The 18003-nt window shown below is 40.3% G+C and overlaps 1 protein-coding gene across 1 annotated transcript; it reads left to right on the top strand.

Annotated features, from left to right (window-relative positions):
- Positions 1–17732, top strand: wdr91 (WD repeat domain 91). The gene is made up of 18 exons (XM_061736741.1): positions 1–193; positions 3213–3346; positions 4107–4286; positions 5302–5509; positions 6143–6225; positions 6748–6866; positions 8439–8592; positions 8695–8853; positions 11238–11392; positions 11467–11521; positions 12083–12178; positions 13485–13579; positions 14347–14509; positions 14594–14702; positions 16252–16364; positions 16818–16925; positions 17010–17099; positions 17545–17732. Exons 2-18 carry the CDS (start codon positions 3224–3226, stop codon positions 17701–17703), a joined length of 2169 nt encoding a protein of 722 aa, XP_061592725.1. The 5' UTR covers positions 1–193; positions 3213–3223; the 3' UTR covers positions 17704–17732.
- The last annotated feature ends 271 nt before the right edge of the window (positions 17733–18003 follow it).

The raw sequence follows: 18003 nt of genomic DNA, 5'->3' as shown, positions 1-18003 counted from the left end.
GCGGTCACGTGTCAGTCATGCGGAAAGAAGAACCGGAATTAAATTTCTCTGTTATTGTTTTTTTTCCTCCCGTTGCACTAAAAATACTTAGGAGGAGAAACTTTTGGTGGCGTTTTTACTCTAAAACAACCTCTTAATCCGTCTTTTGTGAGTTTTTTCTACCCAAATGAGAGAAAATCGCCTCTGAACGAAGGTAACCGACTCAGCCCTGTCCGTTATCAGCTTTATTGCTCTATATTTGTCTCCTTAAACATGCAATAATACAAAAGAACGCTTTTATTAATGTTTTATTTATTTATTTATTTAACCCTTTTACAACTGCGTAGGGTTGCCTTTGAACGCGTCTAGTTCAAAGGGTCCCTGAAAATGCTATGCTGTGGAGATAATTTAGAACAGCTTTTGGACACTGTGGCAACTGAATTAAAAAGAGTGAAGAGTTGGTTTGATTCAAATAAACTCACGTTAAACCTTAATAAAACCAAGTTCATAATATTTGGAAAACGATTGATAAACTCACAAAAGAAACTTATGATAAATGACATAGAAATAGAAAGAGTAAATGAAATAACATTTCTTGGAGTCATAATAGACAACAAATTATCCTGGAAGCCACATATACAGTACATTAAAGGCAAAATATCCAAATCAATTGCAATATTATACAAAGTCAAACACCTTCTTAATCAATCATCACTATACACCTTGTACTGCTCCTTCATACTTCCATATATGAGCTACTGTGTGGAAGTGTGGGGGAACACATATAAAACAAACACGGATACAATATTCAAACTTCAAAAAAGATCAATAAGAATTGTAAATAATGCGGCCTTTAGAGAATCAACAAACCCACTCTTCATCAAACTGAGAACACTCAAATTCAAGGATCTGGACGACTTTAAAACTTTACAAATCATGCACAAAGCAAATCATCATCAGTTGCCACAAGACATCCAGAAGTTGTTTCAAATAAAATTAAATAAACACAATCTCAGGGGAATATGTAATTTTAAAAAACAACATGTACGAACAAACATCAAAACCCATTGAGTATCAGTGAAGGGAGTTAATTTATGGAACAACTGTAAAGATGAAATGAAATGATGCAAATCACTAAGGCCGCGTTCAGACTGCAGGCAAATCTGATATATATCTGATTCCTTCTCATATCCGATTTTCAGGGCTGACTGTCCACACTGTTTTTAGCAAGTGTCCATATCGGATCTGGCCGGTTCAGACTGGGCCACATCATTGACTGATCTGACGGGTATGCCGTAGCAACGACGTTGGAGCGGAGGCGTCACCCAGCGTGTGTATTGTCAAAGATCCTCTATACAGTTTATTGAATGTCTCTGGTATTGTGTGAAGTCATGTAATTGCGACATCAAAAACAATAACAATATATATATAATAATATATCTGTACCGTTCCTGATTGGGTCGGCACTGCGCATCATTTTTAGACATAACAATGAACGCATACCGCATGTGTCACAGCAAAATGAGAAACAGAGAAAGGTGTTCAGAACAAAACCACCAGCAAACTAACAAACCAACCAACAAAGCTCAGAGTTAACAAAACGAACCAGCAATGAATAACAAATGAGCTGACGCGACTGATAGGAAGATATGAAGGCTGATTTATGGTTCCGCGTTACACCAACGCAGAGCCTACGGCGTAGGGTACGCGGCGACCCGCACCGTACGTGGAAATGCAGTCTTTTTTTCTGCTATTAAAACATGATTTGTAATGTGAATTTGCAACACTTAAACTACAAATAATAGTTTTTGACGTGACATCAGAGATTGTACATGCTCTCTGTGAAAGGATGAGTAGCTCCACAACTGGAAATGGGCGGGTGGTTTGGAGCGTCTGGGACAGTCATATCCGATCTGAGTGTTTGGAGCTGTTCAGACTGACACGCATCTGCCCAAATGCGATATGGATCGGATATGAAACTACCTCCTGGAGGTGATTTCCATCTGGTTTGCAAAAATCGGATATCATGCGGTTTGGGACTGTTCAGACTTCAAAAGAGTCATCCAGTTTCAATCTGGATGGGCTAAAAATCGGATATTTGCCTGCAGTCTGAACGCGGCCTAAGTAAGTTTAAACGAATCTTTAAAATCAATACTCTTTATGGATACAAAACGAAAATGGACACATGAACTGACAGCCAGTGACCAAAGTGCCTTGCTCAGCTGAACCACTTTTTCTTTTCTTTTATGCTTTTCTTTTTGAAGTTGTGTGAAATGAAGAAACGGTAAAAACAGAACATTAGAAGGGGTAGGACTAGAAAAGTTTTTTGAAACTTCATCCTACACCCTTTCAAACAGGAAATATTTATTTACATATAGATTTGTCTCTTTAATTTGCTTTGTTTTGCTTATGGTTTTCTTTGTTGTTCTTTGTTTTTTTTTTTCGGTATATACATTTTATGTATTCTGATTATTTTGTTTTTGTTTGAACCTGTTTGAATAAATAAATAAATGAAATGAAAAGTCTTAAGGTTGCTAAAATAAGGCTTTTAAATTTATTATTTTGTATTAATCTCAATGCAAGGGGTCTTAATTTTAGAATTTCAATTATTAAAAAGTTGTATTTAATCGTATTGAGGATAACCTCCTGAATCTGTTGCAAGGTTGGGCAAGTTTCAGCTGAAAAATATAGATTTGTGGTGCTTTTCCTGGTTTTTACTATATATTTAGGAGGAATTGTGAACAAATAATGTAATAATTTAGGGTTTTAACATAGAGAATGTTTGATTCGAGCTGGTTTTTCATTATTTCGGTGGGTTTTACATCACGTTTGGGCTGGAACCTGTCAGATCTGGCAACCTTTACCTATATTTAGTTTGAAAATGGTATTAAAAAGTCTTAAATATCGATCCAAGGGTCTTAATTGTTTTATCTTAATCATTAAAATGTTTATTTAATCGTTTTTAGAATCTGTCTTGGCAGGTTGGGCACGTTTCAGATTAAACATTTTTATTTGGGCAGCTTTTCCTGGTTTTTACTATATATTTAGGAGGAATTGTGAACAAATAATGTAATAATTTAGGGTTTTAATATAGAGAATGTTTGATTCGAGCTGGTTTTTCATTATTTCGGTGGATTTTACATCACGTTTGGGCTGGAACCTGTCAGATCTGGCAACCTCGACCTATATTTAGTTTGAAAATGTTATTAAAAAGTCTCAAATCTGTCCTGTAGAGACGGTGACGATGGGCTCTGCCGTGGAGAGGACGGACGAGCACGTGAGGGAGTACCTCATCTACCGGGGCTTCACCAGCACGCTGAAGCAGCTGGACGGGGAGATCAAAGCCGACAAGGAGAAAGGTCTCCGGGTGAGAGGCAGCGCCGCGCATCAGTAGTATGCATCAGTAGTATGCACCACACATCGGTAGTATGCACCACACATCAGTAGTATGCACCACATATCAGTAGTATGCACCACATATCAGTAGTATGCACCACATATCAGTAGTATGCACCACACATCAGTAGTATGCACCACATATCAGTAGTATGCACCACATATCAGTAGTATGCACCACATATCAGTAGTATGCACCACACATTAGTTGTATGCACCACACATCAGTAGTATGCATCAGTAGTATGCACCACACATCAGTAGTAGTATGCACAAATCATGTAGTATACAGAATTAAAGTAGTATGCACACAGAATTAAAGTAGTATGCACAACAGATCAGTAGTATGCACCACACATTAGTAGTATGCATCAGTAGTATGCACCACACATCAGTAGTATGCACAACACATCAGTAGACTGTGCAACAGATCAGTAGTATGTGCGACAGATCAGTAGTATGCACCACACATCAGTAGTATGCATCAGCAGTATGCACAACAGATCAGTAGTATGCACGTCAGTAGTAGTATGCACAAATCATGAAGTATACAGAGTTAAAGTAGTATGCACACAGAAATCTAGTAGTATGCACAAATCATGTAGTATACAAACAAATCAAGTAGTATGCACACGTAATTAAAGTAGTATGCACACACAAAGCAAGTAGTATCACACAGAAATGAAGCCCACATTGTGAGTGTATTTCCTCTCCTCCTCTCCCCCGTCCAGGTGGATAAGATCATGGAGCAGCTGCAGCAGCTGGTCCAGGCCTTCGACCTGAACGGCCTCAAGCAGTACTGGCTGTACCTGGACCGCCGGCTCTTCTCCCGGCTGGAGGACGTGTACCGCTGCACCGTCAGCAAGCTGCGCACCAGCCTGTTCCGCTACTACGTGGTCAGCAGCATCCAGGTACGAGCCCCGCCCCCTTCTGCCAAGACGCCTCGCCCACTTCCGGCAAGAAGCCCCGCCCCCTTCTGCCAAGATACCTCTGGGTTTCTGTATGCATACTAGATGTGTTCATAGTATTTGATTTGTGCATACTACTAGATTTGTGCGTACTTCTAGATTTGCATACTACTTGATTTGTACATACCATATTTGTGCATACTACCTGATTTGTGCATACTACCTAATTTGTGCATACTAGATTTATGCATAGGACATTCATGCATACTAGATTTGTGCATATTAGGATTTGTGCATACTAGATTAATGCATACTAGATGTATGCATACTACTTGGTCAGTGTAAGGGTTAGGGTATACTAGATTTCTGCATACTAGATTTCTGCATACTAGATCAGTGCATACTAGATCAGTGTATATTAGATCAGTGCATACTAGATTTATGCATACTAGAATTATGCATACTAGAGCAGTGCATATTAGATTTCTGCATACTAGATCAGTGTATATTAGATCAGTGCATACTAGATTTATGCATACTAGAATTATGCATACTAGAGCAGTGCATATTAGATTTCTGCATACTAGATCAGTGCATACTAGATCAGTGCATACTAGATTTATGCATACTAGAATTATGCATACTAGAGCAGTGCATATTAGATTTCTGCATACTAGATCAGTGCATATTAGATCAGTGCATACTAGATTTATGCATACTAGAATTATGCATACTAGAGCAGTGCATATTAGATTTCTGCATACTAGATCAGTGTATATTAGATCAGTGCATACTAGATTTATGCATACTAGAATTATGCATACTAGAGCAGTGCATATTAGATTTCTGCATACTAGATCAGTGCATACTAGATCAGTGCATACTAGATTTATGCATACTAGAATTATGCATACTAGAGCAGTGCATATTAGATTTCTGCATACTAGATCAGTGCATATTAGAGCAGTGCATACTAGATTTATACATACTAGATTTCTGCATACTGTGTGTCTCCCAGAGGGGGAACCCCGAGCGCACCCAGGAGTTCTTCCAGAGGCAGGGGGCGGAGCTCCAGGGCCAGGCGGAGTGGCGTGATTGGTTCTCGCTGGCCTTCCTGCCGAACCCGGAGCAGCACCCGACCTTCGCACCGTACTTCTCCCGCCAGTGGGCCGACACCTTCCTGGTGTCGCTGCACAACTTCTTGTCGGTGCTCTTCCAGTGCATGCATATCCTTTCCCGTCGTCATTACGACCCACCCGGGTGTTCTTCTGGTTCCTTAACGGGCGCCACCCCCCCTGTCGTCATGATGACCCCCCCCCCCCCCCAAGTTCCTCTGGTTCCTTAAGCCTGGATTAAGGTTCTGCGCTACAGCAACGCAGAGCATACGCCGTTGCCGTGACGTCGTGAACCCTCTGGACTTCTCTGTCACTCGATTTTTCCGCGGTGCAGTACCCCTTGCGAGCGCTAGGGGTGTGTGTTCTTTTCCTGAATCACTGGTCACAGTGAATCAAAGAGATAAGGACGAACTATTGTGCAAAAAAACAAAACAAAAAAAATCACATACACGAAGAAAAGAGCGCTGAAAGTTCACGACTGCTTCACGAACCGGAACCAGAAAAGCGTTGCTACCAAGCGAACCAATCACAGCCCTCTCGGTCTGCGTTGGGTCTGCGACCTCTTGATGCGTAGTTACAATTTTTGGGAGGTGCACGTCAGGCACGGCGTGGCGTGCGCCGTGGGGTGCTTATTGCGGCGCAATTTGCGCCGCACACTCGGCGTCGATTTAACGCAGAACCATAATCCAGACTTTAACGAGCCCACTCCCCCACCCGGTTCCTCTGTTCCTTAACGAGCGCCACCCCAGCCCGTCCTGCTGAGCTTCGACGCCGAGGTGCAAAGGATGACGGGCCTCAGCGAGGACAACGAGGAGCTGCGCCAGCAGGTGAGACTGGATTAGTGCATACTAATGTGTGTATACTAGATTTGTGCATACTAGATTAATGCATACTAGATTTTTGTTTGCATACTACTTCATTTGTGTATACTAGATACGTGTGTGCATAATAGATTTGTGCATACTAGATTTGTGTGTGGATAATAATTTGTGTGTGCATACTACTTTATCTGTGTGCGTACTAGATTTTTGCATACTACTAGATTTATGTATGCATACTAGATTTTTGTGTACATACTATGAGATTTGTCTGTGCATACTACTTTATTGGTGTGTGCATACTAGATTTGTGTGTGCATACTACTTGATTTGTGTATGCATACTGGATTTGTACATACTACTTGATTTATGCATACTAGGTCTGTGCATACTAGGTTTGTGCATACTACTAGATTTGTGCATATTATTTGATTTTAGCATACTATATTTGTCAGACTAGATTGTGCATAGTACTGGATTCATGCATGCTAAATGCCCCCCCCCCCCCCCCCCCCCCCCCCGGTCCCCCAGCTGTTTGCCCTGCAGACGGAGACCCGGGACCAGCAGCGGGACCAGCAGCGGGACCAGCTGGTCCTCCACAAGCTGCCCTCCTACGTGCAGCACATGGACCGGCTGGGAGACACCGAGCTGTGAGCCTCCCTCTCTCTCTGACTACGTTTACATGCAGTCAAAATTTGGGTTATTGCTAATATTCCGGTTACTGAAACATTCGGAATATTCCGTTTACATGCGTGAGCAAACAGGATCAAACCGATCTCGATCAAACCAGCGACGCGTGGAGAACATCATGACACAATTCCTGTCATGTCCGCTTCTTCTTCCTGTATCCAAATTCAAAACAAATGCTGCTTGGCGCAACTTTTTGCTCACCTTCTTGTAAATCTGACTATCCCAGTACTTTCTACCGTCTACAAATGCCAAAATGCTCATATCCTTCATTGCATTTATAAAATGATTAGTCTCCTCCTCACTCCAAAAGTGGCGTAGTCTTTTGTTTCTCCATGTTTATAAGAACGTCCTGGACTCAAAAGACCAAGGTTTATTGGGAAAAGAACATGCGCAGAAAACAAATTCATGTTCCGTTTGATGGGGATATTCCGTTTGGCGTTTACATGACCGAATATTCGGGTTTTAAAAGGAGTAACCCAGCAAATTCGGGTTATTCAAAGGGGTTATTGGTGTTTACATGGCCGTGCAAAACCGGGTTATTGCTAATATTCTGGTTTTAAAAGGGTTATTGACTGCATGGAAATGCAGTGTATCTATCTCTCTCTCTCTCTCTCTCTCTCTCTCTCTCTCTCTCTCTCTCTCTCTCTCTCTCTCTCTCTCCCTCTGTTTTCTGTGGGCGTGGAGGCCCCGCCCACCCCGTTAAAGATTTTCCACTGTAAACTGATTGTTGATAATAAACAATTCAGCTGGTGAATCGTTATTATAAAATTGCTGTTGAATTTTCTTAAAGTTTAATTTTTTGCACTTGAATTATTTGCAGTTTAATTTTTTTAAGTTGATTTTTTTTTTTTTTTTTTTTTTTTTTTTTCTTTTTTTTTGCGTTTGAATTAGTTGCAGTTCCATTTTTTAAGGTGGAATTTTTTGCGGTTGAATATTTTTAAGTTGAATTTTTGGCAGCATATTTTCTTGAAGTTGAATTTTTTTAAGATGGAATTTTTTGAGGTCCAATTTTTTGTGGTTGAATATTTTGAAGCTGAAATTTTTGCTGTTTACTTTTTTGAAGGTGGAATTTTTTTTTAGGTAAAATTTTTTTTAAGGTGGAACTTTTTGCAGCCTAATTTCTTGCAGCTGAATTTTTTGCGTTTACATTTTTTTTGGTTCAATTTCTTGAAGTTTAATTTTTTGAAATTGAATAATTTGCGGTTGAATTTTTTTGTGGCATAAGTTATTGAAGTTGAATTTTTTAAGTTGGAATTTTTTTGTGGTTTAATTTTTTAAGGTTGAATATTTTGAAGCTGAATTTTTTGCTCTTGACTTTTTTGAGGTTGAATTTTTTTAAGGTGGAATTTTTTGAAGTTGAATTTTTTGCAGTTGAATTAGTTGCAGTCCCATTTTTTTGCCAAAAAAAAATTCAAACGCAAAAAATTCTACCGTAAAAAAGTCAACCGCGAAAAAAAATTCAACAGATTGATAACTGGGAGTCATAAGACCGTTCACACCTGACAACTCTGAGCCCCCCCCCTCCCCCACAGGGAGCTGGTCTCCAGCCAGCGGGCTGCTGCCGCCACCGCTAATGCTAACGCCCCCCCGAGGAACAACTTCTTCTCCTCCTTCCTGCCCCAGGGCCGCCGCCTCCCCCCGGGGGGGAAGCCTCGCCCCCCCTCCCCGGGCCGGAGAGAGGAGCAGGTGAGCCCCCCCCCCCCCCCCCTCCCCCACTCATGGAAGCCCCGCCCCCTTTTATTTATGACTCCTTTTTTTTCTTACGTTTTTTTTTTTTTTGTTGGCAAGCCGGCAAAGATTCAAGCGAAGGTTGAAGCAGCGATCTCCCAGCAGCCCCCGGGGCAGGGGCAGGCGGGGAGCCAGCCGGCCAATCAGACGACGAGACACAGGAGGGTCCAGGACCACGAGAAGGAGAGGAAGGAGCTGCTGGCCAAGCCCCGCCCCCAGGTGGGTGTTGGAGTTAACTATGATTGTTTTTTATTATTCTAATTATTGTTATTATTAATATAAGTCTTATTATTATTATTATTATTAGGGCCCGAGCACTGACAGTGCGAAGGCCCTATTATATCTGTAGGAATTTTTATTTTTCTTGTTTTTCTTCCGACGAAATTAGGGCCTTTTTGCCCCCCTAAACGTGCCCCAAAAGTCACCAAATCCAGCAGGCAAGCCAGGCCTGGCGAAATTTTTTTGTATTTAATGGTTTGCATTAACTCATTGACTGCCAGCCATTTTCAGAGCAGAGAGCTCCATACTGCCAGAGATTTTGGGCATTTTGGCTGATTTCAAAGACCCACAGAATATTGAGTTTTTGGAGTACATAAACATTGAAACTACGTCAAGAAACTTTAGACTCTCGTGAACCTCAGAAGCTGCCGGTATTTCTCTGTGTCGTCTCTCTGTTGTCTCGCCATTTCTCTTCTGCACGTCTTCCTTCTTCCTCTTCCTCTTCTGCCAATCGGCGTCAATGGGAGTGAATGTGTTAATGGGCGTGGCCCAATGGCTCAACAGCGCCCCCTAGAAAACGTCCCTCAAGCCCCACAATACGGTTTGACGTACATGCACGAAAATCGGTACACACCTGTATCATGGCACAACTTAAAGGGGACCTATTATGAAAAACACGTTTTCTCTTGCTTTAACATATATAAAGTGGTCTCCCCTCAGCCTGCCAACTCAGAGAAGGAGGAAAACAGCCAGATTCTGCAGTGTCTGTAGAGCCGCCCGGATGAGCCGTCCAGTGTGATGTGGCTTCTATGAGCCGTTCAGATTCTGCTCACTTTCGTTACGTAACCAAAATGCAAACCACGCCCACAACTATAAAACCGTGTAACTGCATGCGTCCGACTATCGCATCGCACTGCGTGGCATCGGACGCTCTCTGTCCATCTCCCTCCAGCAGCTGCCACTTTATTGAGGTTTTTGTAGTGAAATGAGGAGGAATCATAGAGATAATTTCTCATTTCAACTAACTGGATCAGCCATTCCTCATCCATGACTGTTTCCTACAGCGCTTTCAACTGGCTTTCAACGCGAGCGACAGGAAGAAAATAGAAGCAGGGCGTCCAACAAATGTTCAGCTCAGCCAGTTAGGACAGTCCAATAGAAAATAGAGCAATGGAATTGATTTTGTCGCTGACGCTCGCTCGCATGGGACACGGTTTAAAGCCTGAATTATGGTTCCGCGTTAAATCGACGCAGAGCCTTGGCCGTAGGGTACGGCGTAGGCTCTGCGTTGGTGTAACGCGGAACCATAAATCAGCCTTAATAGTGTACGCAGCCGGCTGCTCTTCTGCCAGGAGCAAGGCTTTGTGCCTTCCCCTGCTACACGTCATTCAGGCAGCCAATCAGCACAGTGCCTCATTATCATAGCCTCCCCGCCCCCTCAGAATCCCTCACAGCGAAGGAGGTTAGAAACGGTAAAAATAAAGACATGGCCCAGAGGCTGAATTTCTAATCTATGTAGAAAAAACAATCAAAAGCTTGTTTTTAAGACATTCAAGGCCTGTTTAAAATATACATTAAATGCCATAATAGGTCACCTTTAAAGAAAAGTCTCTTGCCGCCATGGCCGAAACGAACAGGAAGTCGGCCATTTTGAATTAATCGTGTAATTTTGGCGCAATTTATGCCATTTTCACGTGTCCTACTTTAACGAACACCTCTTAGCAGGATCGCCCGTTCGACATAAAACTTGCTCAGGAGACACAAAAGACGTTAACGATGAAAAGTTATCAAAATCGTGAGTTTTCGTGAAATGTGGTGGCCGTGGCGCCACTTCAAACTTCAACGTTAAACAGGAAGTGATACTAGTAGCTGATTGGTCGATATTTGATAGTCCCTATTTTCTGCTATAACTTTTGAATGGTTTGAAATAGAGAGTTGTGGGTGGTGTCATCGGACTCGATTTTGACTCTTTCACCTTAATTGGTGCAAATTAGCCCCGCCTCTTCTTCTGATTGGTCGATATGTGATAGTTCCTATTTCCTGGCATAACCTTTGAATGGTTTGATATAAAGAGTCATGGGTGGTGTCATCTGACTCGGTTTTGACTCCTTGACCGTCATTGGTGAAAATTGCATGCGCGAGGGCCCGTTCATCGCTGTTTGCAGCTTTAATTGTTCTAATTATTGTTATTATTAATAAAGTCAAAGTATATATATATATATATATATATATATATATATATATATATATATATATATATATATATATGTGTGTGTCTGTATAAAGTCTTATTATTATTATTATTATTATTATTATCATCATAATTTGAAGTAACTTTCCTGCATTCTTCATACAAACTTCTGATTAAAGTGTCTCCCCCCCAGACCCCAGAGAGACGAGGTGGGGACCCCCCACCCTCGTCCCCCTCGTCCCCCCCCTCGGACCTGGGCGACCCCTCCGACCCCGCCCCTCCGCCCCCCTTCATCAAGCTGAGCCAGGAGGAGTTCGGGGAGCACCACTCCTCCATCATGCACTGCAGGTGAGTCTGGACCCCAGAACCCTCCCCGCCCCCCCATTACCATCCTCCTCCTCCTGTCCTTCTGTCCCTCTCAGGGTGGACAGCTCCGGACGGCGGGTCGCCAGTTTGGACGTGGACGGAGTCATAAAGGTGATAAACCGTATACATATGTATATTTTTATACATTTATATTTTTATTACGTATATTCTTATACGTTTATGTTTTGTACATGTATATTTATATAGTTTTATATTTTTATTACATTTATATTTTTATGTATATTTTTATACGTTTACATTTTATACTTTTATACATTTATATTTTTATTATGTATGTTTTAATACATTTATATTTTTTATGTATATTTTTATACGTTTACATTTGTATACATTTATATTTTTATAATTTGTATTATATACATTTTAATATGTATTTTTTTAATATTTTTATAATTTATCGTTTTACAGATTTATATTTTTATTATGTACATTTTAATAAGTGTATCTTTTTTAAATGTATATTTTTATCATGTATCTTTTTATACATTTAGATTTTATAATCTATATTTTTATACAAATATATTATCAATTATACATTTTTTTTATAATGTATATTTTTATGAATTAATTTATATTTGTATTATGTACATTTTAAAAAGTGTATCTTTTTTATGTTTTATATTTTTATGATGTCTATTTTCCCCCTGTCAGGTGTGGTCCTTCAACCCCATGATGCAGACCAAGGCCACCATCATGTCCAAGTCTCCCCTGCTGTCCCTGGAGTGGGCGGCCAAACCGGAACGGCTGGTGAGGACTTGTTCTAGTGAATTTAATTCACCTACTCGCCATCTGTTTGCCCACTATGGTATTCTTCGCCTCAAAGAATATAACTACTTCCATAATGCGTGTACAATATATCAGGTGGTCTCAGGTTTGAATCCCAGACTAACTCAACTCATCCCAATCTCCGTTCCCCATCACACCCACAAAACTAGACACAAACACCTTATTATAGGGAAAAAACATACACTTGTGGGAAAAAGTTTGAGTGTTGTGTGTCGGGGACCACAGATTTGGAATGAGCTGAATGATGAGCCTTAAAAAGTCACGATCCATCTCCATATTTAAACGGCATTTAAAGAATCAATTGTTAAGGTCATATATATAAATGTACACTCTGGGATCAAAAAATGTTTCATGTTAAGTGTTTGTAATGCGATATGTTGTATGTAAGTGGTAGTCTAGTATAATGTGCATGTTGTTTTGTTTTGTGTGTATTAAGTGCAAGTGTATGTATGTATTCCTGCCTACTGTATTTATGTTCATTGACTCCTACCATAAGCTTTTGATAGCTTCTCCAGGAGACCAATTCACATTTGTGAGTGTGAATAAATCAAATCAAATAAAAAAAAAACTAGTTCTATGTTAAACTAGTTATATGTTAAACTAGTTCTATGTTTATAAAAATCTCAGTATTTCAACTTCACATAATTCAATCTCGAAAAATTCCACCTTAAAAAAAATCCAACCACAAAAAAGTTCAACTTCAAAAAATGGGACTGCAACTAATTAAACCGCTACTAATTCAGCCGCAAAATCCAACTTCAAAAATTTAAACCGTAAAATATTAAAGGAGCTTGAGGCTCCTTTTAAGAAATGACTCTCTAGCGCCACCCTTCACCACGACGGCCGTCGGGGGTACTGCAGCCAACAGCGAAGCCGGCACGGGAGAACGGGGAGAACGCACATGCAGCGTCATGTGACGTCACATCCGCAGGACAGCGCGGGAAATTCGGGACCGAATTGCAGCACATTTTGCAGCACACAGCCTGTTCAAGGCAAAGGAGAGATACACTAGAGGGCTCATTCTTTTGGGTTTGGAACACTTCATCTGACATTATTACTAGAAAACTTAAAATGTATATGGATTTTTTTCATAAATCCTGCCACAATCCGGCCTCATGCTCCTTTAAACTTCAAAAATTTCAACTGTAAATAATTCAACCTCAAAAGATTAAACCTCAGATATTTCGACAGCAAAAAATTCAACTTCAACTAATTAAACCGCTACTAATTCAACCGCAAAAAATTAAACTTCCAAAATCTCCCTCAGCTCCTGCTAGGCAGCGGCGTGGGCACGGTCCGCCTCTACGACACGGACGCCAAGAAGAACCTGTACGAGATGAGCATTGACGACGCCCACCCCCGGTAGGCCCAGCCCTATAGTCCATGGGCCAGAGCCCAAAATTTCACTTGTCAGTACCACTCAAGGTGACAAAACTTACTTGGGATTTTTCCATTTTTCCAAGATCCATGTCTATAGATTATATTTTGGTATAATAACCCTTCCTGAGTGGCAGCTGTATCATAGTTATCAGCTCATGAAGTTACCCACCCACCCCCTTCAGAAAATTTAATTTTAGATGCTGCTGCATATCCTGGTTTAGACTCATGTACAGGATATCTGTCAATGTTTCACAATATTGTCTTTGGTATCATTTTAAAGGGGACCTTTTAAGCAATCATTCAAGCTAAGACGTGAATCTTTCTGACCAACATAGAGCTCTTTAAACTATAAACAACACACATTTTTACACAATTTTCGCCTAAAAGATATACTATATTTTAGCCCTGTGTCAACTAGGAACAACAGAGACACACAATACAAAAACTGGAATACTCACAGGAACATAAGGATTCACGAAATGTATAATATACCCATACTATATCATTGTTACAGGTCATTGTGAGCCTTAAACTAAAAGAGCATCATTAGGCTCCTACGAAACTATAACAGCCACTAGGCTAATGTCACAAAGTGGTCTTTATCATGCAAATAAAGGATGATACAGCTGCCACTCAGGAAGGGTTATCATACCAAAATACCAATTATAGACATGGATAGTTTTGTCAATTTAAGTGGTACTGATATCTGGTCTGGGCCATGGGCTACTAACCCTTGTTTCCGGTCCCAGGATTCTGTCTCTGGCCTGCAGCCCCAGCGGCTCCTCCTTCGTCTGCTCGGCCGCCGCCCTGACACGCCCCCCCGGGGGCGGGGCCTCCCAGCTCCAGGGGGGCGGGGCCTCCTCGGTCCCCGGCCAGCTGCTGCTGTGGGACACCAAGACGGTCAAGCAGCAGGTGGGTGTGTCTTCGTTCAGGGGGTTGTGGACGTGGTCAGGGGGCTTGGTAACCAGGTTTTCTTGCGTGTGTTTGAACCCGTAGCTCCAGTTCTCCCTGGAACCGGAGCCGGTGGCCGTCAACTGCACGGCGTTCAACCACAACGGGAACCTGCTGGTGACGGGGGCCGCCGACGGCGTCATCCGCCTCTTTGGTAACGCAAATATACACTTAGATGTAGATTTTATTTTTATACATTTATATTTTTATACATTTTTATTTTTACATTGCATATTCCTGAAATTTACATTTTTCGAAATTTACATTTTTACATTGTATAAATGGGGGGTACCAGGGGCGCCTCCAAAACTGTTTCCAAGGGGGGGCCAGAGGGGGCCCCTTAAATTCTTGGGGTGGAACCAAACCTAAAAGCCATCATTACAGCACTTTATTATACTGTTGTAGTATACAGGCTCAGAAATAGTTTTTTTTAATTTTCTAACTTGTCTGCATTAGTGCTGGGCGGTATACCGGTTCATACCGAATACCGGTGTTTATTTTTCTTATGATATGAATGTTTCATATACCGTAATACCGGTGAGTATGTACAGTAGCGCACACAACGGTGGGAACGTAGCCCCGCTGGACACTGTTTGTGAGGGGACTGTTTAGCAGTAGTGATGCACCGATTGTTCGGTAACCCAAATTGTTCGGCCGAAAATGGCAAAAAAACACTTTCGGTGGAATAAGTAGGAAAAAAACGAACAATTAATAACGGCGTTGTAATATAAGGAAAGAGACTGGCCGCTCCCGTAACTGTTGCACCACAAACATAAATTGTTGGCCAACCAAGTAACCACATAAGAATTTTACCTAACATTCACCAGGAGGTGGAACCAAAACAACATAATGCTGGAAAATTAAAACATGTTCAGTTTTTTATGTTCAATAAATATTTTCTACCTTGTAATTTTGTAAAAGATTTTTTTCTTTGAAAAGCATGCCTAAATCAAATTTATTCTATTTATGCATCCTCCTCATGACAGTAAAATAGGCCATTCTAAGCCAATTTACAGCAGCAATTCCTTTCCAAATCATTAGAAAATGTGGTTAACAACCAGTTGTGCATGAAAAAAAAAAAATACCGTGATATACCGTGAAACCGATATCATTTTGAAAAATACCGTGATATAAATTTTTGCCCATACCGCCCAGCACTAGTCTGCATATATATTAATGGTTAATACCGAGTTGGTAAAAACCTAATATATACATCATATATATATATATATATATATATATATATATATATATATATATATATATATTTTATTTTATAATTTTATTTTAATATATCATATATTTATTTTATTATTATGTATGTATATGTATATATATATAAAATATATAAATAAATAAATAATATAATAATATGAGTATATATATATAAAACTAAACTATATATATATATATATATATATATATATGTATATATATATATATATGTATATATATATATATATATATGTATATATATATATATATATGTATATATATATATATATATATATGTATATATATATATATATATATATATATATATATATATATATATAGGTGTGTGTGTGTGTGTGTGTGTGTGTGTGTGTGTGTGTGTGTGTGTGTATGTGTGAGTGATTTGGGAGGAAACTGCATTTAACTTCCTCCACTTTACGTTATCTACGACAATCTCCGACTAACCTCCCCCTCCCCCGGCTCCGCAGACATGCAGCGCTACGACAGCGCCATGAGCTGGAAGGCTCACGACGGCGAGGTCTACAGCGTGGAGTTCAGCTACGACGAGAACACCGTGTTCAGCATCGGCGAGGACGGCAAGGTGACCGTGTGATGAGGTCACATGGGACGGGGAATGATGACATCATCATGATGTCACCACCCCGGTCCTCCTCTCATCCACCTCATTGGCTGTTCTCTGTTCACACACACAGATATTAGGATGGATGAAAATATCAATTTATAAAAATATCAATTGACGAAAATATAGATAATGAAAATATCCATTTATGAAAATACTAAATTATTTATATATATATATATATATATATATATATATATATATATATATATATATATATATATATATATATATATATATATATATATATATATATATATATATAAATAAAAATGTATGTATAAAAATATACATAATAAAAATATAAATTTATAAGAATATAGATGATAAAATATACATAATGAAAACATAAATGTATAAAAATATAGATGATAAAAATGTAAATGTATAAAGATGGTCTCCCCCCCCCCCCAGCTGATCCAGTGGAACATCCACCGCTGCGGCGGGAAGCAGTCGGAGACGCTCCTCCCCCCCGACGCCACTGGCCCCTTCGTCCTATCAGGCTACAGCGGCTACAAGCAGGTGAGCTCCCAGCAGCCAATCAGAGCGCAGGGAGGCTGATGATGATGATGGTGGTGGTGATGAAGGTTTGCGGGGTCCCGGCAGGTCCAGGTTCCCAGAGGCCGGCTGTTCGCCTTCGACTCAGAGGGGCGTCACATCCTGACCTGCTCCGGCAGCGGAGGCCTCATCTACCGGGTAAATAATACAAATATCAATGTATTAAAAAATAAATAAAATTATAAAATATGAATTAATAATAATATACATTTAAAAAGTACACACAATATAAATGTATAAAAATATAAATTTATAAAAATATACCTAAATAAATACGTACAATATAAATGTATAAATAATATAAATGTATAAAAATATACATAATAAAAATACGAATGTATAAAAATGTTAATGGCATGTAATATGTAATTATTATATAAAATACTATAATGTTTTATTATGATTATATTATGTTAAATAATATACATTAGATAAATATTATATACTACACTAAGCAACTGAAGTGTTTTAAGTGCTTTTTAAACCATAAAGTTCATAAATAAGTAAATAAAAGTTATTATAGAAAGAAATAATTCAATTTGAAGTTTCCCCCTTGATGACGCGGCCCCTCCCTTTTTTCCAGGTGACCAATGGCGAGCCGGCGTTGGAGCGCGTGCTCGCGCTGGGCGGCCACCGCGCGCCCGTGGTGACGGTGGACTGGTGCTCGGCGCTGGACTGCGGCACGTGCCTGACGGCGTCCATGGATGGGCGCGTGCAGCTCAGCACGCTGCTGGCGCAGTGACGTGTGGGGGGGGCGGGGTTTGGGGGGTCACGTGGTTCTGGAGGGAACATTAAAATGGGACACAAACTGTTTGAGGTCTGGTTTCTTTCTGACACGTGAATATATACACACACACACACACACACACACACACACACACACACACACACACACACACACACACACACGCACACACGCACACACATCTATCTATCTACCTATCTATTAGGGCCCGAGCACTAACAGTGCGAAGGCCCTATTGTATCTGTAGGAATTGTTTTTTGTTTTTTTTTTCCTAATTCCGACGAAAGGAGGGCCTTT

This window comes from Cololabis saira, chromosome 12 (genome assembly GCF_033807715.1).
Source record: "Cololabis saira isolate AMF1-May2022 chromosome 12, fColSai1.1, whole genome shotgun sequence".
Taxonomy (NCBI): Eukaryota; Metazoa; Chordata; class Actinopteri; order Beloniformes; family Belonidae; genus Cololabis; species Cololabis saira.
This window is presented reverse-complemented; position numbering and strand designations above follow the sequence as displayed.